The sequence below is a fragment of the Gamsiella multidivaricata genome, assembly GCF_025024155.1.
Source record: "Gamsiella multidivaricata strain RSA 2152 chromosome Unknown BC939scaffold_27, whole genome shotgun sequence".
Taxonomy (NCBI): domain Eukaryota; kingdom Fungi; phylum Mortierellomycota; class Mortierellomycetes; order Mortierellales; family Mortierellaceae; genus Gamsiella; species Gamsiella multidivaricata.
In genome coordinates, this window is record NW_026251735.1 from 384,280 (window position 1) to 403,902 (window position 19,623).

At 48.2% G+C, this 19,623-nt stretch overlaps 8 protein-coding genes and 1 non-coding gene across 9 annotated transcripts; 7 read left to right on the plus strand and 2 right to left on the minus strand.

Annotated features, from left to right (window-relative positions):
- Positions 1–49: 49 nt before the first annotated feature.
- On the minus strand, positions 50–1,254 carry BC939DRAFT_396424 (uncharacterized protein; the record flags this gene model as incomplete). Its single annotated transcript, XM_051552294.1, has 4 exons — positions 50–583; positions 689–824; positions 947–1,048; positions 1,187–1,254. 4 exons carry the CDS (start codon positions 1,252–1,254, stop codon positions 50–52), a joined length of 840 nt encoding a protein of 279 aa, XP_051413004.1.
- A 319-nt stretch (positions 1,255–1,573) lies between these two features.
- On the plus strand, positions 1,574–2,417 carry BC939DRAFT_449495 (ubiquitin-related domain-containing protein). The gene is made up of 3 exons (XM_051555390.1): positions 1,574–1,722; positions 1,832–1,915; positions 2,033–2,417. The coding sequence occupies exons 1-3, from the start codon at positions 1,667–1,669 to the stop codon at positions 2,112–2,114; spliced, it is 222 nt and encodes a 73-aa protein (XP_051413005.1). The 5' UTR covers positions 1,574–1,666; the 3' UTR covers positions 2,115–2,417.
- A 1,142-nt stretch (positions 2,418–3,559) lies between these two features.
- Positions 3,560–4,269, plus strand: BC939DRAFT_449496 (uncharacterized protein). The gene has a single exon (XM_051555391.1). It carries the CDS (start codon positions 3,690–3,692, stop codon positions 4,179–4,181), a length of 492 nt encoding a protein of 163 aa, XP_051413006.1. The 5' UTR covers positions 3,560–3,689; the 3' UTR covers positions 4,182–4,269.
- Positions 4,257–5,061, plus strand: BC939DRAFT_449497 (uncharacterized protein). Its single transcript, XM_051555392.1, has one exon. The coding sequence runs from the start codon at positions 4,655–4,657 to the stop codon at positions 5,021–5,023; it is 369 nt and encodes a 122-aa protein (XP_051413007.1). The 5' UTR covers positions 4,257–4,654; the 3' UTR covers positions 5,024–5,061.
- A 155-nt stretch (positions 5,062–5,216) lies between these two features.
- On the plus strand, positions 5,217–7,559 carry BC939DRAFT_137020 (uncharacterized protein). Its single transcript, XM_051550115.1, has 6 exons — positions 5,217–5,592; positions 5,715–5,874; positions 5,972–6,359; positions 6,469–6,724; positions 6,814–7,003; positions 7,161–7,559. The coding sequence occupies exons 1-6, from the start codon at positions 5,427–5,429 to the stop codon at positions 7,192–7,194; spliced, it is 1,194 nt and encodes a 397-aa protein (XP_051413008.1). The 5' UTR covers positions 5,217–5,426; the 3' UTR covers positions 7,195–7,559.
- Positions 7,560–10,312, minus strand: BC939DRAFT_449500 (uncharacterized protein). The gene is made up of 3 exons (XM_051555393.1): positions 9,526–10,312; positions 8,825–9,444; positions 7,560–8,716 (listed from the first exon to the last, which is right to left on the minus strand). The coding sequence occupies exons 1-3, from the start codon at positions 10,286–10,288 to the stop codon at positions 7,622–7,624; spliced, it is 2,478 nt and encodes an 825-aa protein (XP_051413009.1). The 5' UTR covers positions 10,289–10,312; the 3' UTR covers positions 7,560–7,621.
- A 5-nt stretch (positions 10,313–10,317) lies between these two features.
- On the plus strand, positions 10,318–11,885 carry BC939DRAFT_449504 (mitochondrial K+-H+ exchange-related-domain-containing protein). The gene is made up of 3 exons (XM_051555394.1): positions 10,318–10,815; positions 10,908–11,115; positions 11,240–11,885. The coding sequence occupies exons 1-3, from the start codon at positions 10,360–10,362 to the stop codon at positions 11,761–11,763; spliced, it is 1,188 nt and encodes a 395-aa protein (XP_051413010.1). The 5' UTR covers positions 10,318–10,359; the 3' UTR covers positions 11,764–11,885.
- A 23-nt stretch (positions 11,886–11,908) lies between these two features.
- On the plus strand, positions 11,909–14,417 carry BC939DRAFT_410387 (P-loop containing nucleoside triphosphate hydrolase protein). The gene is made up of 4 exons (XM_051552917.1): positions 11,909–12,154; positions 12,269–12,391; positions 12,481–13,065; positions 13,162–14,417. Exons 1-4 carry the CDS (start codon positions 12,056–12,058, stop codon positions 14,257–14,259), a joined length of 1,905 nt encoding a protein of 634 aa, XP_051413011.1. The 5' UTR covers positions 11,909–12,055; the 3' UTR covers positions 14,260–14,417.
- Positions 14,418–18,058: 3,641 nt separating this feature from the next.
- On the plus strand, positions 18,059–18,130 carry BC939DRAFT_t92. The gene has a single exon. It is a non-coding gene; the product is annotated as a tRNA-Glu (tRNA).
- The last annotated feature ends 1,493 nt before the right edge of the window (positions 18,131–19,623 follow it).

The following is a 19,623-nucleotide window of genomic DNA, read 5'->3' on the forward strand; positions in this document are numbered from 1 at the left end:
CCCGAGAAAGGTCTCGACCCTTCTCGTACGCATGCCTTCAATGGAATTCCTATCCCTTCATGTTCTCCACCATTGCCGTTGCCTCCGAGGCGATAGCATACATGACCTCTCGCTTATGCATATCCTTTAGCGTATACTGTAATGACGCCTCGTACGCAAACGAGATAATGGTGTCGTTAATAAAGATGAACTCCTGCGCCAGCGCCCGAATACAATTGACCACACGCGCAATGGCCTCTCGATCCGCCAGTGTGATATCCTCCTTGTTCTTGTTCGAATAGACCTGCTCTGTATCAATTTCATCCAAGTTCTGAGGGACATGGGCGCTCACCCAAATGTATCCGTTCAATCCCAAGATCAAGTCAACTCCGCAGGGCAGAGCATGAAAATGGGACTTGCATCGCTGTACCAATGCTGGAGATACCGAAATGAAAGATCCGTTGCGCAACTTTCCGTATTTCAAGCTACGTGTGTGAAGCGAGTAGGCGCCATCGGCAAAGAACGTCTGTAACTCGGCCACGACCAGATCACCTTCCATGAAAAAGTTGCGCATCTGCAATTCGTCTGATTCTTGTTTTCTCCTCTGTAGAACATGAAAAGAATAACTGCAGATTTTAGTAACTGCATCGGAATTACACACCCTAGATCCATATTAAAAAACATTAGAAAAAGGAATTGCAAAACGTACCTGAACACCTCCGGGTAAGTTGACAGAGCTAAGCATCAGAATTGCATCCAGGCGAGCATTGACATCGACCTTCCATCGCTTTTGAGCCACCTCTGTGATCCTACCCACAACAACATCTCCGATCTCTCCTGTGTATCTAATGCGATCATCGAATGGAGAAAAAACAACAGAGTCAGCGCTACCACACGAGGTACATATCAGGCACAGAGATATCTCTTTAAGGCTGTCTATGGTCGTCCAGTCATCCTTGCATTTTACCTTGTGTGCAGCGGTCTAACAGAGATCAGCTTATTGACACGATCAACCACTCCTGCAACACTCGAAAGCACCTTTTCCTGCTCAACGTAAGTTCCGTGTCCACTATATCGCATTTATATCGAGAAACGAAGAACAGAACAGCATTGTATTAGCCTTTTGCGATATTTGACATATTGGTCGGATCAATCAGAATCGCGGTCGATCTGGGGGCGATAACAAGATTATCTCCAAAAGCATTACCGCATGAATGCTGTGTCCGAAGTGATAACCTCTCCAGGCGTGACAACATGAAGCGTCGGGTCTTTCATGGCTGGTATGCTGGTGCCTGCGTGCTCGCCATCCAAATCCATATCATCCTCCGTGGCGTGTTTCTTGCCCCGCTTGCTGAAACCCTTATCTGTGGTTGTCCTTGGGACGGGCGAATAAAACGAGATGTTCATGGCGACTATGATCCTGATATGCTTCTCTGGGAATGACCTCCGAGCTTTTCCTGATACTGCAACTTGTCGACCGTCCTGTGTTGCCCTTTGGGATAGCGATGGAGTAAGTTGCTTCGTTGGGTGTCTTGCAAGCGATGGCAAAATAAAAAAAGAAAGCGTTGTTGTGAAATGGTGAGCATCAGCCAGTCACATCCACAGCATTGAAAGCTTGCCTACTTGAACTGGCGCAGTGGCATCACTTTTGTCCTCTGCTCAGCATCCATCTTTACCTTGCACCACCATGATTGAAGTAATTTGCAACGATCGTCTCGGCAAGAAGGTCCGCGTCAAGTGCAAGTAAGTTCCGTCAGGCGACTCTTTATCATTCACCAGCAGACTGCCACCTTTGTTTCCTACTTGCGAATACACCTTTAACCTCCATTATGTTCTCGCTGTTTAATTATAGCGGTGACGACACTGTTGGCGACCTTAAGAAGCTTATTGCTGCCCAGACTGGTACCAACTGGGAGAAGATTGTCCTCAAGAAGTGGTACGCTTTATTTTTGAAGTTCATTCAGCAGCCTTCTGCCATAATCAACCATGGGTGTTTTACAGGAGCTCAGTCCTAACGTCTTTCTGCGCTTTTTGAACTCTGCTGAACCAATAGGTACAATATATATAAGGATCATATCACCTTGGACGACTATGAGATCCATGATGGCATGAACATTGAGTTATACTATAACTAGAGCGTTCAGTGTAGAAGGATTTTCGTTGTGCAGAATACTATGTCCGAGGATGAGAATTGTACACGGCGAGTTCATTGATCGATCAAAAAAAACCGAAAAAGAAACTACGGAGTAAATTGCTATCAACTCAAGGAACCATATTTTGGTTGGCAAATGTCCGGACGTCCATTGTGTCTGAGCCAAGCGATACCAACTTTGTGCATCACTTTTGGATCTGATGAAGATTGCTATCAAGATAATATCGTTGCAGTGTCACGGAATAGCACAATAAAGCGGACTGCACTCGTTTCCGATTTTTAAGGATGCTGGTGAATTGTGCTGTGAATGGGCATCTCTTCGCTCCGGAAGCAGTTCGCCTCGATAGCTTGCACTGCACTCGGTTTAATGCTCAATTTCTCTTTTTCTACCGCGCCTCTTATATCTTTTTCGTTCATTTGTCAGTTTGGTGGCGTTTATCCGTAAAAAGAAAAGGAGCTGTGGTTGGCGATAGCCGAACCATGGCGTATTAATTGTAGAAGTAGGCAAAGGATTGACCCATCTCGGCAAAGGACCGCCCACCGCTCCATTGACAATTGTTTCGAGGAGGATCCTATGCGTTCTGGAGTCCACACTTCGTCATACACAAGCGTGTGAGCAGGGGCCTCGCCCTTACTGCTCGTTTGGTGGCGTCCATTGCATATCGCTGCGGATAATAGTATGATTCGTCCACGACCATGCGTGTAAATACAGCGCACTTTCCTTACGTACTTCAACATTTACCCAGTTTAAAGTATGTACGTTTCTCTGGCGCCAAATAAACAGCGCTTATACTAGTCTACACGTGCTTTTGGTCATTGCTATTTTTGAGAGGGATAGAATCGACTCTCATATCTTGCGCAAACTAAGACATGCTCGTCGAACACCCATTTTCATTTATTGATCACCATGCAAAAGTATTTGATATATCGATGTACCTCTAAGCTAGCATATTAGACCCCGCCGAAGAACTACCACTCCCTCGCTGGATTTCTATCGGGACCATACAATTGGATCTCGGGACAACCTCCATCTATTTTCAGGTACATAGCGAGGAAAAGGGGTTCAAAGAGATCCAAGGGGTGCTCATTGTGCTGGAAGGCTCGTTTTTATTCGTGAGTATCCCTAGAAGAGCTTTCTAGGGTGGTTTTTTTTTTTTTTTTTTTTTTTTTTCACAAATGGCTGCAGATGATGGGTCTGCTCTCGTACAACTTCGTTCGCCCTTTTCTTGTGCCATTTGCTGCTCCCTGCAGCTCTTAAGCAGCCTCTGAAGAGCTGGCTCTGTGTCGTCAAAGCGGCGCCCTGGACAAGTGCGCATCCTTAATCAAAGACGATTTGCATGTATAGTTAAGCCTCGTTGCCGGCGCTGTGGGGCCAAAGTCTTACGTGGTTATAAAGGACTGGGATCTCCTTTTTTTCTCGTCAATAATCCTACAACAACCTTCAAACAGTACCCTTCTTCCTTCAAACACCTTCTCACGATACCAAATCAGACCAGAAAATCTATACGCTCACTCAAACTGGTTCATTCACTACCCCCGCAATTGACGGTCCCTGACAATGCGTTTCCTACTGGTCCTCGTTCTTCCTGTACTCCTCGCATCAATTTTTGGTTTCTGCAGTATGACATCTGCAGCTCCAGTTCCCAATCTGGTCCCAAGACGCAGCCCCGTTATCTCTGCAGTCCTCGGAAGCCGTCGTGGCCATGGTCTTTCGCTCGGTGTCGGCACTGGTATTAATAACGGTAGTTCACTTCTGAAGATCCATCGGCCAAGTTTTCGTCGCTCTGATGAAGAGGAGGAGCAGTCCACCCAACATACTGCAATGAACAAGCGCTCAACATCCTCGCTTGCAGCCAAAGATAAGAAGAAAACAATGAAGCGCCGCCTGCACCGAGGGGATGCCAAGCCTTTGCCATGGAAACCCTCGCCGTCTTCGAAAGGGATGAGCCGACGGCGTCAGATGGATACGCAGTACGTCCCAGGTGGAAATGGTAGTGGAGGGCAATATGATAAGGGCATGCCTTATGGACGCTCGCTTCCCTTTGCATGATAACACTACATGTATGATTTGCAGGCAATAAAAAGAAGCTCGTCTTTCACACCTGTGCGTTTTCTGGAGCGGCAGCGATTAATCTGGTCCGTGCAAAAGAACTGTATTGCCGCTTTTCTGCTCTCTTCAGCTTGTGCTCGCACGGCTCTTGACACTCTCTCGGCCATTTATTCTTTGGTTCTTTAGCCAGTCTACCCCGTTTTTAAAAGATTATGCCCATGCAGATGAACCAGTTCATTTCGACATGATTCTCTTTTACGATAGCACTGCGTACTGTATGCCTATCCAAGGGGGTTCATACCGACCAGCGATCATATCCATCTGCACCATGCGGTCGTCCGTCTTCCCCTCTCTCGTCTAGAGCCACCACATTCCAGCCAAATTGAAAACCTGTAGCAATATGAATCCACAATTAATGGTGATGAGTTTATTTTACAAGGAACATTTTTAATATCCAACCACCAACACAACCAATGCAACGCCAACACTGCTTGCGACGGCCCACAACGGTCCTATCCTTGACTTTGTGCTTCTTCGCACTGCTCGTTACCACGCCTTGGGTGCATTCCCGCAGCACCCCTTTTGCAACGGTCTCGATTGCATACGCCTCCACCGTCTTTGGTCCAATGCATGCTGGATCCACGCCCGTAGTCGTTGATGTCGGGCTTAAGGAGTACGACGACTTCATGGGCGACGATATCAGAACTGGTGTTGTCAAGAACGAGAGATCAATTACGGGGCAAAGACAAAGGAACCGTCAAATTCGACGGCAGGTCCATGTCCCTGGGCAAGGCACGGGTGTAGGAGGAGATTACAATAAGCATGATCCTTATGGCCGGTGAACAGAGGCTCGAGGGTTGAAGCTTGAAATAAATCGCTGCTGGTATTTCTCTGCAGACCCTCTCACATGTTCAATACAGGTCGATTGCTCTCTGGTTTGTCGCCTGTTTGCGCGGCAGTCCTACTACAGATCGGTTCCTGAATTCGTAATATCGATTGAGCGGCGATGGTTCCACACGCGCTCTCATTGTGCCGCCGAAGAGTCTTTCTCCGGCCGGACTATTCCCTCATCCCCATTCTTCATCCCCATTCTTCATCCCTATTCCTCTCCCTCATCTCTCATCTCTCATCCCTCATCCCTCATCCTTCATCACTTAACCTTCATTCTCCCTACTTTTGTACCCTGCTTGTCTCTTTCGGTCCTTCTGTAGGCACACATTTCTCCCTTCTCTCTTTATCACTAAAATGTCTACAACCATCCCCACCACTGCCTCCTCTGTTCCCCAGCCGACAAAGGCAAAGGTCCTGATCGTCGGCGCAGGCATCGGAGGTCTAGTCCTCGGAGCACTCCTTCAGAAAGCCGGAATTGAATTCGAAATCTTTGAACGCGCAAAGAAGATCGTTCCCCTGGGTATGCTCCAGCATGAACACAAGGAAGAGTACAACTACTCCTATGTAGCATGAAATGATTTGCTATCCATGTCCTGTACTCATCTCTCGTTTTCTTATCTACTTGCACGCGACAAAACAAAGGCTCTGCTATCTCGTTGGGCGCAAATGTCATGTACTTCTTTGAGCAGCTGGGTATTGCAGACGAGATCAAGGCCAACTCTAAATATGTGAAGGAAGGCTTCCAATACCACGACGACATGCAGCAGACCGGTCGCTATGTTTACGCCTACAGTTTCGAGAGGTATGATCTTCACAACGACTATTCACAGTACTTGCCATGCCGCAGTCCACGCGTCTCATTTAATTAAAGTTTTTTTTTTACCTTCGTAAACAAAAAGATACGGCCATTACTCTCATATCATCCCTCGCCCGATCGTCTACGACATTATTATGCGTCTGGTTCCCAAAGAAAAGATCCATTTTGGGGTCAAGGTGACTTCGCTCCTCCAGGACATGAATGGTGTGATGATTCGCACCTCTGACAACCAAACCCATCAAGGAGACATCCTCGTCGGAGCTGATGGTGCCCATAGTGCTGTCCGCCAAAGCTTATACCAGCAACTAGATCAGAAGGGATTGCTGCCGGCCTCGGATAAGGAACATTTGCCATTCACTAATGTCTGTTTAGTCGGAACAACGGAGCCTTTAGATGTTAAAAAGTACAAGTTCTTGGATCAGGAGGAATGCTACTTTGTTGGAATTATTGCCAGAAACATACCCTACACTGTAAACAACATCTTTTGTCTTTCTGTTTCTTGCTATGTGTTTAGACATTGTACGCACAATGTATTCTATTCTAGTAGCTAACAATATCCGCCTTTTTTCGTTAAAACAGTGGGTCCTCTTCAGCACGAATGACTATCGCATCTGCTGGATGGCGATCGAGCATCTGGACAAGAAAAGCACCAAGGATGATGAGAGCTTTCAGAACTCCGAATGGGGTCCTGAGGCAGCGGAAGCCATGTGCAAGGAGGTCCGCGACTTCCCTCTGCCTCATGGTTTGATCCTGGGTGACCTCATTGACCAGACACCCAAAGAACTGATCTCCAAGGTCATGCTTGAGGAGAAGCTTTTCGAGACCTGGAACGGAGGTAATTTGTCAACGGCATATGCATGTTTAGCCGTGCGTGAATGCAATTTCGTTGCGGTTCGTGAAGGTACTCACCTTACTTGTTTTCAGGACGCACTGTTCTTATCGGCGATGCCTGTCATAAGATGCACCCCGCTGCAGGTCTGGGAGCAGTGAGCGCGATTCATGATGCGGTCGTGTTGGCAAGTCGCCTTTATGAGCTGCCATCGACCGAGCAGCAAGATATCGAGAAAGTGCTTAGGGACTACAGGGATGAGAGATACCCGCTAGCTGTCAAATCGTACGAGTCCAGCAAGAGCATGTCCAAAATGGTTGCTCAGGTATTGGGCAAATATCACCGACACACACACACACACACAGCGCTACTTCGCATGGAATCCATCCCAGCCCACTAACCCCCGTAAATACTTTCAATCGATTCCATTTATGATTGATAGAACTGGGTCAACGTTTTGTTCCGTAAGATCATGAGCATTATGCCGTTGTTCCTGTGGTTCAAGGTCCTGGACGCCATGATGGGATACCGTCCTCAGGCTACTTTCCTCCCTCTGATCCCTGACCGAGGTACAATTAAGCCTCACATGCAGACCAGCCTGGAACTCGCCGCAAAGTACTCTCAATCTGCTCAGCAGACGGACGAGAAGACTAAAACGGCGGCTGCTACGACTGCGCCCACTGTGACTACTGCGCCCACTGTTGGCACAACAACAGCTGATGTTCCAGCTCAAGCTGCCAGAATTGTATGAACGTCTATGTCAGGGCCTTCTATCAACTATATCCCTCTTATTTCGATTCACTGACTTAGAACACTCAAATAAACACCATCATGAATCAACTACAAAAGAAAAACCTGCATCCCTGAGCGAAAAAAAAAGTAACCTGCTAAGGGAGCATTATTTTATTTCTTCCACTTCTGCATTCTCTCTCTCGCCTGATGGAATGGCTCCATCTCCAGTGGAATCTCCAACGGATTCGACACAAACGCCGGTCTCTGGCCCGGTCTCAAAGCCATCGCCTCCTCCTGCTTCTTCCGATCTCTCAAATACTCCTCCTCATCCTCGCGTCGATTAAATGGATACCCAAAGATCCACTCATCAACATCAACAATCTTCGGCCGACGGTACTGTCTCAGATCCTTTCGACGACTCTTTGCATCAACCTTCGACAAGCGGGCTGTGAGTTCTGCACGCTGGCGTTGACAGCCCATGGCGATAATCTTGTTCTCCATCCCCATCATCATAGTCTGTAGGATTCGATAAGCAGCAGGCGAGAGAGGAATGGGATCGTTTTTGACCATCGGGACAAAGAGTTGGGCGAGGTAGGTGTTCACTTGGTAATAGTCTGTCAGTGTGGGTTCGTCGAGTTTAGAGGACGATGAGTCGGGTGAGGGCCCTGTTTCAGGTGCGGTCGCACTCGCACTCGCACTCGCAGTAGAAAGAGCAGAGGACGAGGACGATGATGATGAAGACGGAGCCCCTGTTGCTACTGCAGTAGAGGGCGCAGAGGATGAAGCTGTTGGCGAAGACAGCCCTACTGCTGCAACGGGCGCGGAGGACGAAGATAGGGACGAAGAAAACAGCGCGGCTGTAGAAGAAGACGCTGTTAATGATTGAGCGCCTGGGGCTGAAGCGGCAACTGGCTGCGTGCTGGACAACGCGGAGCTCAAATGCGTTTGCTCCCCGCGCGAAGTATTCGGGTCCATCAGCTGAGCTGCGGGAGAAGATGCTGTCGAGGACGGCCCGGAATCCCCGTTAGTAGATTGGAATCGAACGTCCTGCGTCTGATCCCTCGGGCTCTGCGCTTCCACAGATGCATTGAGTGGCTGATACACACGATCAGGGTCCTGCGGTCGCATTATCAATCCACTGCCTCCTTTATCCGAATGTAATTCAGTGGTATCCCTATCCGATTGCTTACCATTCCTTGTTTCCAGTGCCTTCCACTTCTCTGCCCTGACGCGGTCCAACATTCTCTTCGACGCCAATTCGAAACCCTAAAAAGGATCCCAGGAAAATCATCACTCGTTAGTGCTTTTTCTGCGACCACTAAAAGACGATTGTTTCTTCCGCGCTCACAAATAAAATTGACCGCAGATCATTACCCGTTGATAATAGATATCCATCCTCAAGTCCGCCGTATTAACCTCTATTGCCTTGAACAGCTTTTTCGCGTATTCAAACTTCTTGATCGAGAAAAAATCCCGAGTAATGAACGGACTCTGCGGCGCATACCAAGCATCCGGTAGCGGGTTCGGCATCGTCCCATATGTAGTCGTTTCCACGCGATTCTCAGGTGTCTTATACTCTTCGTAAGGGAATGCTTCCTGAAGATAAGGATATTCCATAACTGGAGGATCCAGCAACCATGGATTGCCATCTTTGTCGAGAAGGCGTGGCCCGTACTGCTTGTTGATCGATTTGGATCGCTTTGCCGGTCTCTCGTCGTCATCATCGTCATCATCACCGCTCTTATCAGCATTGTCATCACCAACAGGAGAAAGAGAGTTCGGATCCATGAAGAGTCGTAGCCAGGCCTTGGGTTTCCGAGGCCTGTATTTCCCGCGTCTCTTTAGACCGAGACGTGTTGACCTCTCTCGAGGTCGTCGCTTATTAGATGAATTAGCGTCCTCTACCTGCCGAACCTCTATGTTGTTTGAAGGCGCTGTGGAAGTGATATCTGCTGAGGCAGAAGCAGCACCTATTCGGACAGAAGTAACACGTACTGGGACAGGATTAGCTCCTTTTCGGGCAAGAGTATCGACCTCAAAATCTCTGACATAAGGCCGTCCATGACTTCGCTTACCGGATGAATTGTCCTCCTGTGCCATCCTGTCTTGTGCGTTGTTTGACATATTTGTTAAAGTGGTTTTTGCTGGAGCGGGAATGGTCGCTACTGGGACAGGAGCGGTATCCGATGGCATAAGAGCAGTAGTGACTGCAACCGGAGCAGTAGTTGGCACCAAAAGATTGGCGCGGATGGACACCCTTGGCTTCTTTGGCTTCTTGACAGTGGAGGGATTAGGTATGGGATCGACGAGATAGCTCTCACCCTCATGGGGGGGATACCTGTTGTTCCGTAGAGTTGCTTTCGCTGCCCCTTGTTGAACTGATGACGGTAATATTGTCCTGAGCGGCTTGGGCTGATTTCTGTCGGGATCCCGACCTTGACCGATTGCTGTTTCCTGCGGTTGCCATAAAGCAGGAAAACACTCGTCTATGCTAGTTAGTGCTTCTGATTCTGCAGAGCTGCCTTGTGTCCATGACGCTTTCTCGTTGCCTTCTGTCCATAATGATGTTATGCCGTTTTCATGCGGGGTTGGATTCACGGGCAATAACTGAGTATCGTTATTAGATGGAGTCGGGTGCGCGGACAGCCACGCGTTGTTAAGGTTGTTGCTAGGCAGTTGAAATGAGCTAAATGAACTAGTGTTCTGGGCCCCTGCGGTACCCAATGGTATTGGCGGGCATGCTGAAGGCTGTGCTTGGCCTACTTGTCCTGTTTGGTCTGCTTGTCCTGCTGGCGGCGGCGATCGTTTCTCCATGGCTTCGGCAGGCTGATTCAACATAACAGCGATCAAAGTCCGAGGCGGTGAAGTGCAGGAGGAGTGTGTCCAAAAATGGAAAGAAAGCACCAGCAATGCGGTCACCTTTCCTCAACGAACCTTCTCAGCAGCATGCAAACGAGCTTGCCCCGCGCCTGACAATCCCTGTCCTTCACTCTTCTCTCCACTTTCATCTCCACCTCAACTATTCCAACTGCAGTATCTGCCTTTCTTTACCCTCCTCCCCTTCTTTATCTTTTCCTTTCCAAGAACACGAAGGACCTGTCGCGATGAGGATATTTCTGATCCCGCTGTCGCGGACCACGAAAGCGATGCACTGTCACTCCACCATCGCGCCGTCTTCGACCTCGTATCTCAACCGCACAACCACCTGGGCGGGTAAGAAATGGGAGGGGCTGGGACAGGCCAAGCCCGACAGCTTGAAGCAGAAGCTCTATGGCGCAGGGACACGAATGCTGGAGAAGATCGAGCACCAGGAGACCTTTCTCAAGGAGATCCCGGCCAAGGAAGACGTAAACATTACCACCACGGTACCGTAATATCATTGTGCTGCGACTCTGCATTCACAGAAATACGCATTGGTCTCAAAGCTGTCTTTCTGACAATATCGTTTCGAGAATAGGTCCCTTTCTTATATCCGTCGGCTGTCAAACAAGCCCAGGTGAATGCGGATCTCAAGATGTTGATTGAACAAAGGATACCCTATCACCGCAAGTACATGATATACTCTGCACTATGGGTCCCTGTTACATCTCTGTTCACGATCGTGCCCTTGATTCCCAACATCCCCTTCTTCTACAATGCCTTTCGGCTCTGGAGCCATTGGAAAGGTAACGTGCGATGTTGTCTGGATCGGATTGTACATGCGGATGGAAATATCCCGGTTCTCGTTGAAGTGAGCCTAACCCTGGGTTCTTTGTCTCTCTTTGTCACCTCAATGGGAATTGTGTATAGCATACAATGGCGCGAAACATCTGGGCTTGATGGTCCAGAATGGAACGCTTGAATTTCAACCGAGCGATGTTCTGAACCTGGGCTTACAGCATGATCCAGATTTTGCGGTCTTCTTCACATCGTCTGGCCAGCTTTCGAAAAAGAGACAAGCACAAAGAAAGTCGACTGAGCAGGGCGGTCCAAAGGGGCCTGCCATTGCAGAGTCTTCAGGAGAGATCACTCCAACATTAGATACCAACAGGGACGCGGCAGTCAAAGCGTCATCAGCAGCAGAAACAGACGCCAAAGCATCACACCGCTCAACAACAGATAAGAAGGATGATCCACTGTCCATGACAGACCATGTGGTGCGTGAGGGCTTTGTAACGGACGCAGAGATTGAAAAGATATGTCAAATATTTGAGCAGGCTCCGCAGATGTCGCGGGAGATCAGACGGGCCCGGCGTCAGGAAGCAGAGAAGTTTGTGAAGGAAAAGCTCATGGATAATAACAATAACAAGCATAGACAAAGCAAGCAAGACTAGGTCGAGGTCTTGCTGAAGTAGAAAGACAAAATAGATATCATTCCCTGAGCAACAATTCCAACTAGCCAATCGCATGCGCTGCACACTCTTGGTGCTTGAAATGGAAACATAAACAAGGAAAAGCAGTCATTGAATTTTTTTTTTTTTCTTGCGAAGAAAGTTAACTGCGAGTTGCCCTTTTTTTTGTTTGTCCCTCTGTCCTTCATCCTCATTCCCTCCACCCCGTCTATCGCTTTCCCTGGACCCCAACTCACTCTCAGGATAACCAAAGGATTAAAAGGGATCAGACGCCATGACATCCATCTATAACTTCAAGAAGATCACCCCCGTCCCCACGGGCACGGACTTTTTGGACATTGTCCTCTCCAAGACCCAGCGCAAGACCCCAACGGTAATCCTCTTCTGCCACGCTTCACCATCCTCTTCTAGTGGACTGTAGACACTCAAAAGGGATGAACTGTATACTTATCTGGTAAACACGTCTGTTAATCGGGCTCGACAATAGGTTATTCATGCCAACTTTGCTATCAGCCGCATCCGTAACTTTTACATGCGTAAGGTCAAGTTCACGCAGGAGAACTTTGACGAGCGTCTGAAGGGCATCCTCGACGAGTTCCCTAAGCTCGATGTAAGTTATTTGAAATAAGCTATTGCAGGAAAGCAGAGGCATATATAGACTATCGACTGACCCTTTGCTGCTTTGTTTTCTCCCACCAGGATATCCATCCCTTCTACTCCGATTTGATGAACGTCCTTTACGACAAGGATCATTACAAACTCGCTCTGGGTCAGATGAACACTGCTCGCCATTTGATTGACCAGGTCGGCAAAGATTATGTCCGCCTGTTGAAGTTTGGTGACTCGCTTTACCGCTGCAAGCAGCTCAAGAAGGCAGCTATGGGAAGAATGGCGACCATCATGCGTCGTCAGAAGGACTCACTCGCCTACTTGGAGCAGGTCCGTCAGCACTTGGCTCGTCTCCCCTCGATCGACCCCAACACCCGCACTCTGCTCGTTTGCGGGTACCCTAACGTTGGAAAGTCATCCTTCATGAACAAGATTACTCGTGCGGATGTGGATGTCCAGCCCTATGCCTTTACGACCAAATCACTCTTTGTTGGACACATGGACTACAAGTATTTGCGCTGGCAGGTCATTGACACCCCCGGTATCTTGGATCACCCTCTCGAGAATCGCAACACCATTGAAATGCAGTCCATTACTGCTCTTGCTCACTTGCGTTGTGCCGTCCTCTACTTTGTCGACCTTTCTGAGCGCTGCGGATACAGCATCAAGGAGCAGGTAAGAAAATCAATCAATGCGGCGCAGCTCTTGCAATATATTTGATTGACTCGAATACTAATTACTATATTCTTTTTTTTTTTTTACCTTTCGTAGGTCTCGCTTTTCCACAGCATCAAACCATTGTTCGCTAACAAGCCTGTGTTGCTGATCGTAAATAAGATTGATGCCATGACGATCGAGGACATCAGCGTCGAGGACCGTGCACTGTTGGATCAGATTGTCGACAACGACCAGGTCGAGATGCTCGGCATGTCCTGCTACACCGAGGAGGGTGTTATGAACGTCAAGCAGACCGCTTGCGACCGCCTTTTGCAATCGCGTGTAGATTCCAAGATGAAGGGCCACAAGATCAACGATATCCTCAACAAGATCCACCTCACCCGACCTGCTGCTCGCGACGACAACCCCCGTCTCCCCCACATACCCGCTGCAGCCTCCAACAAGTCCAAGTATGACCCCAATGATCCTGATCGCATCAAGCTGGAGCGCGATCTCGAGGGCGAGAACGGTGGTGCTGGTGTGTTCAATGTGGATCTTAAGAAGAAATACTTGCTCGACAACCCAGATTGGAAGTACGACATCATCCCCGAGATCTGGCAGGGCAAGAACGTGGCTGATTTCATTGATGCTGATATTCAGGAGCAGTTGGATGAGCTCGAGCGCGAGGAGGAGAGGCTCGAGGCCGAGGGCTTCTATAAGTCGGAGGAAGAGGAGATGGATTCTGAGGATGAGGCATTGGAGGCGACTGCGAACGCAATTACGGAACGCAACCGTCTGACCCGTATCCAGGCACGTCTGAAGACCACGAAGAACAGACCCATGCTGCCGAAGACGGCGATTAAGCGCACGGTATCGGACATGTCGGACCATCTGGAGACCTTGGGTCTGGACTCGACCGAGGCTCGGGCCCGCAGCCGGGGTATCAAGCGTGCTCGCTCGTCCAGCCGAGGCGAGAGCATTGCTCGCAGTGCATCGATGGCGAGACCCGAGACGAGTGTTGTGCGGGACAGGACCATGTCCGGAGTGCGCAACGTCAAGCAGAAGCTGGAGTCGGAGAAGGTGCGCAAGCTGGCCCAGCGCACACCCAACTTGTTTGCGAAGCGGGGAGAGTCCGACAGAGCTGTGCAGACAAAGATGCCGAAGCACTTGTTCTCGAACAAGCGTGGCAACGGCAAGACCGACTGGAGGTAAACAGGACGCCTTCAGACGCTGGGCCTGTTTGTGGTTGGGTATTTTTCGAAATCTGGCTTGCGGCTGTAATGGTTTATCATTTCTATCATTTTTCTTTATTTCATCTCACATATACGCATTATTTCGCAAAAATAAACATTTTTCATTTCATTACATAACTCCTTTTTGCTTCGTTGTCCCGTTTTGCGTTGAAGGCGAAAATGCAATGATACTCCTAGCAGTTAGCGGAAAGAGTCTTGGTCTCCTGCGGACAGGAACAACGACGCTTTACCCTTGCTATCTTGTCGCTGGTCTATCTGTGCAAGCACGAATCTTGGCTCTAACTGGACATTTGCATGATCTTATGCGTCTTATGGGATAGGATCTCCAATGTCTGCGTATCGTCTTTCAACAAGTTCTGTAGATACGCGAGCCCAAGCTGGGTATCATGCAGGGTCTATTCATCAGGCAAACAGAATCAAGCAGTGTTTAGTCCACACGCGCACACACCATCCACCACTTTTCTGTATCTACAGTAGAGACAAACAAACCTTCGTAATGGCCTCCAACTGGTTCGGTGGGATCCATGACACCTCACAGCCCCGTCGATTTCCCATCCCTTTGCTCCTATTCTTCAACATCTCAACCTTCGCCCACAGATCCACCATCTTGCCTCTAAATATCGCCGGGTTTTCCAACAGAGCTAATCCATCTTCAAAACGTATGCCGAGTGAATTTTCGTGAGGCTGAAGGTCTACCCCACGGTTGTTTAGGACGTGAATGTATTTCATGAGTCGCAGGAAACGTTGGTTGAGTTGCATATGCCGGACCTTGATGGTTCGGATCCGTTGCTGGGTTCTGATCGAGTGCTCGAGGTGGAGGTCGTGGAGGGCCGGAGCAAATTCAAGGAGGTACTGGCGTTGGACTTGGACTCGGGATTCTTGAACGGCCATGCGGTCCAAGAGGGCGGTGAAGCCAACGGCTTTGATTGGAACCATCCTGTTAGGGAGGGGTAGATGTTCGTAGATTAATTATTATTATTTTTAAAAAAAAAAAAAAAAAAAAAAAAAAAAAAAAAACAGCGAAAGAAGCACTGTTTGCTCGTGATATGGTTACCATCCAGGATTAGGGCATTTATCGTGAGCATGCTGCCATTCTTCTGGGGTGACACCTGCGGGTGCCACTTGCTTCTGGACGCAGTCTGGGTTCGCTGCGTCGTAGAAAAAATACTAAACAGTTGCACAGAAATGGCACGCATACGAGCGTAAGATCGACACGTCTACGAAAAAAAAAAAAAAAAAAAAAAAAAAAAAAAAAAAAAAAAAAAAGGGCACGAACGCAGTAAAATAATGTTTTCAACAAACTTTGAACTGACAGTTTGGATGCTGTGGGTCCCACGCATCCATTATCCACTGCAAGCGGTGCCATACGGGAACCGAGGGTGCTATATTGTCTAAAACCATACCCAAGGACACGTTAAAAAAAGACTCTTTATCAGCCCATCCGTATGTTGTCTTCTATTTATCCTAATGTCTCTCCTTTTGTCGCGTTCATATTCAACCACTTTAGTTTTGCCTTCAATGTACCGTCGCCGCTGAACACTCCCCAATGAAGAGCTAAGATCTGATTTTCTAGTAGGTTGGTTAGTCGACCTTGCAGCGAATGTCATTTTTGGTGTTGAATATTCAGTCGACGGCATGCGTATATGAGTTGTGTTTCAATAAAAATAAAAAATAAAAAAAGACGAGAGGAGTATGCTGGGAGTGTTGAGTGATGGTAAGAAAGAAAAGAGGTAGTTTTGATGAGTAGGAACAGAGCAAAAAATACGAAAAGGCAGCGTGTCTTTATTGTGGTCGTAGCATAACGTTCAAGAGGACCACAAAGAAAACATAGCGCAGGCAAGCGCGTCCAGCATTCCCTTTATTTCCATTAATATCATTGAAACGGCTAAACATTGAATATTTGCATGCCTTTGTCCGCTCAATGGGATAAAATGCATTTCCTGTGCTTCTGGGACCTCATCTAGGCTACAACTCGATTTTATGTTTTTTTTTATTAAACATGGCCTCCGAGAGGGCCTGTTTCCTGTGTATACTCTATAGTCCAACTGGCCCTATATCTTCTAGCATTGTTGTCCTACCATGTCCGACAACATCAACTGTAATCTCCCTGAGCGTCCTGAGGTCTTTCTCCTGCAATCTGTTCGGCAGTCTCCTCACCTGCATATCTGCCAAGACCATCTCTCCAATTGCAACCTATACATCTGGAAGATGATCCTGGGGGGTTTTTTTTATAACAATTTGTCTTTCGAGTCGATTGACCCTGCGAATCTATCAGACCTAACTAGCAATGATCTACTACAGTCGTCCTTTCCACCAAAGTAGAGCCGATCTACAGTCGCCAGTTGACAGGTCACATTCCCCGGGCCTGCCCCTAGGGCTTGCGCAACAATTGCCACACCTCATCAGTGTGTTAAAAGCTGAAAACACCTTGTTACAAGAAGGGTATCTTCCCCATCCCCTCCATAGTTGTCAACCGCCTCCTCCCTTGCAGGCAGTCCAGCAGCGTCCGACCCGTTGCGTCTGGTTCGAGTACGGGGTCAGGGCAGCTCCCTTTTGCATGGTCGGCTAGCAACGTACCACACGGACAGTGGTCAACGTCGCAAATGTATCCATTGCCCTCACTCCAGTTTCCTCTAGGGCCCTTGTATGATGCGCGTTTCATCTTGGCTGTGACTCCCCACTCTCTTTCCCGAGCAATGGTCGCGTTGCAGCGTGGTTTCCAGATCAGCTCCGTAGCCCTCGAGGGCGTCTTTCCTCTCCCCGACCGGGACAGTTCGATTTATGAATTTTCTTTTTTTTTTTTTATTAACATAAATCCCCATGAGCACAAGACGCATGGTCCGCAAAGGCCTTGAAGCCATAGATGCCTTCCATGCACGGCAGAGCCGCATCCCCTACCAACTATGTTGGCTTGAGGCGTCAAATTCATAACCCATGTCGCATAGCTAGCCTAACCTAACTCCTGCGTGACCTGTTGCGCGATACACGTCTCCTAATCCAGATCCAATGTTAATAAAGTTGTTTTTAAACCGAATAACCCCTCCATTATGTCCAACTTCCCTCGCCCCAAGCAATGCTGTAGCACCCTATAATCCGCGGTCCGTCTACCTTCCTGGATCTCCGCGGTCCGTCTACCTTCCTGGATCTCCGTTGCAAGTAACCGTCTCCCTTTCAAATCAGAGAAATCACCAACACTACGTTGGTGTCCCCGATCACCGTTGCGTCCTCCGGCGCGTTTGCTCATGAAGGTGATTCCAACTGACTTTTCCCAGGCGACAGTGTCCTCGCATCGTTTGTTCCATATCTTGGTCCTGCCAAACTCTTCGATCCTGCTCACGAACTTTGTCACCATGATCGTCGCAATCCACTTGGTGGTGGTAAATAGCTGCTTCCAGGTCTCAATGAGTCCCGTTGGCACCAAACCTCGGTATAAGTCCTTGACCTCCCAATCTGCCTCACTCTCCGGCTCCTCTTCTTCCGCAACCCGATATGTCCCTCGCCTTTCCGCCGTCCCCTGAATCCACTGCATTGACTCCCAGATAGCCTTCGTTCCTGTTGTCGAGAAGTTGGGACAAGTCGCAGTGAAGGGCTTGTCCTTCCGTTCGGCCTCCTCTCTCTCCTGTTCCCATTTTCGCACTGCCTGTCCAGTTCGATTTATGAAATTTAGCGAGGAATTAACGTATACAGCGCAAGGAAATAAGCAAAATTTGTTTAAGAAATATAAAGGATTAAGTTGATTACCTTCCATCGAAGAAAATTCCTAGTTGGTCCAGTGGTCAGGATTTGTCGCTCTCACCGACAAGGCCCGGGTTCGATCCCCGGACTGGGAATATTTTGACCACTGCAGCTACTTTTTTGCGACTTCCTTGGCTGCAGTCTTATTTGACAATCCAGCGCTACTATTTGGCAAATAGTACTGGCAGAGTGATCACACACAATACAAGCTGTCTTCGTTGGACCGCTCCCATTTCCCCTAGCCCTTGAAATAAAATGGCTAACGCCAGATGCTGAGGCAACGTGTGACCCTTACTCGTTTGTCTATTGCGGGTCGGGCGCGATGAGGGTTACAGGCGGCACTAGGCCCGTCTTTCTGCATTCAAGTGCCGTTTGCTATCTCGAAGTTTTCATGGAAGGCTATGCTTCTCTCCATAATTCTCACACAGGCGGTCGCCGAATGTCACGGGGAGCCCAACTACCCTCGTACGCCAAGCCGATCCTATGCCGACGTATCGCACAATCTTGTCAACTGTGGCAAGAATTTTTTTTTTTGAGTTCTTAGAACCTGGTATAACCCAACCCCACGAATCCAGTCTGCAATAGGCCATTATCCTTATACCTTGTGCTCTTGCTTTCTCCCCTGAATCCTTTGTCTGCCCTTGACATTTACTTTAAGTAGGGCAATGATTTCGAATATGCATGAAATTTATCTTTATTTATGAACTTCGTGTGTTGCGACCGAGACGCTTCTGAGTCTCAACATTGCTCCTGATACGCGTCTGCTTTGGTCTGCCCTTGGCCTTCATCTCAACAGGATTCATAATTTTAAAAGTTCCTCCCTTTGATGATGGTTTTGGAAATTGTTTTTTTCACCATTTCGAACTGCTCCGGCTTTAAGTTGACTACATCCAAAGGCTCCCTCATCATCCTTGATATTTCCCCGTAGCGCCGTTTCCTCGATATCTCGCGTTCGTCGGGCTGCCTGGGTACTGCAAAGACTGGGAAGCCTCCGTGATGTCTCCCATGTAGGTGTCGACAGGTGTACTGGCATTATTAGACCTCCGGTATATTTTGACGATCCAAAACCGCTCAGAACTGACATCAAGGTCGAGATCGTCCTGTATGAATTCCTTGTACCATCGCTTGAGAATTAATCTGATGTGACATTTGCTTTGAAATAGCGTCGGCACACCATGCCACAGTTTTGCAGCAGAAAGCATGTACAGAAGTTAACATCGAAAATACACTTAATGTTACGTTTACCAATAGTAGAACGTAAGACATCTAAGGAAGCTTTCAGGTGGTCTTCCTTTGCATTTTTTCAATCTGTAGACTATGAATTAGATTGACAATCAAAAGTGTGTAAACATACTTCCAATACAATCCAGATACACCTAATTCGTCGTTATCGCCAGCCTCGTCTCATTCCTAGCACTGTTTCCAGTGTGGAGAGCATGCATTAGGTTATCAGTATGGTGTCGCGTAATTGTTGCTCATTCCTTCTTTTTTTTTTTTTTTTTTTTTGTCGCGGTCATTTTCAACCTGTAAGTATACTTACTTCTTCATCTTGTAGCTCGCCCGGAAGCTCGTCAGTCATTTCAATCTC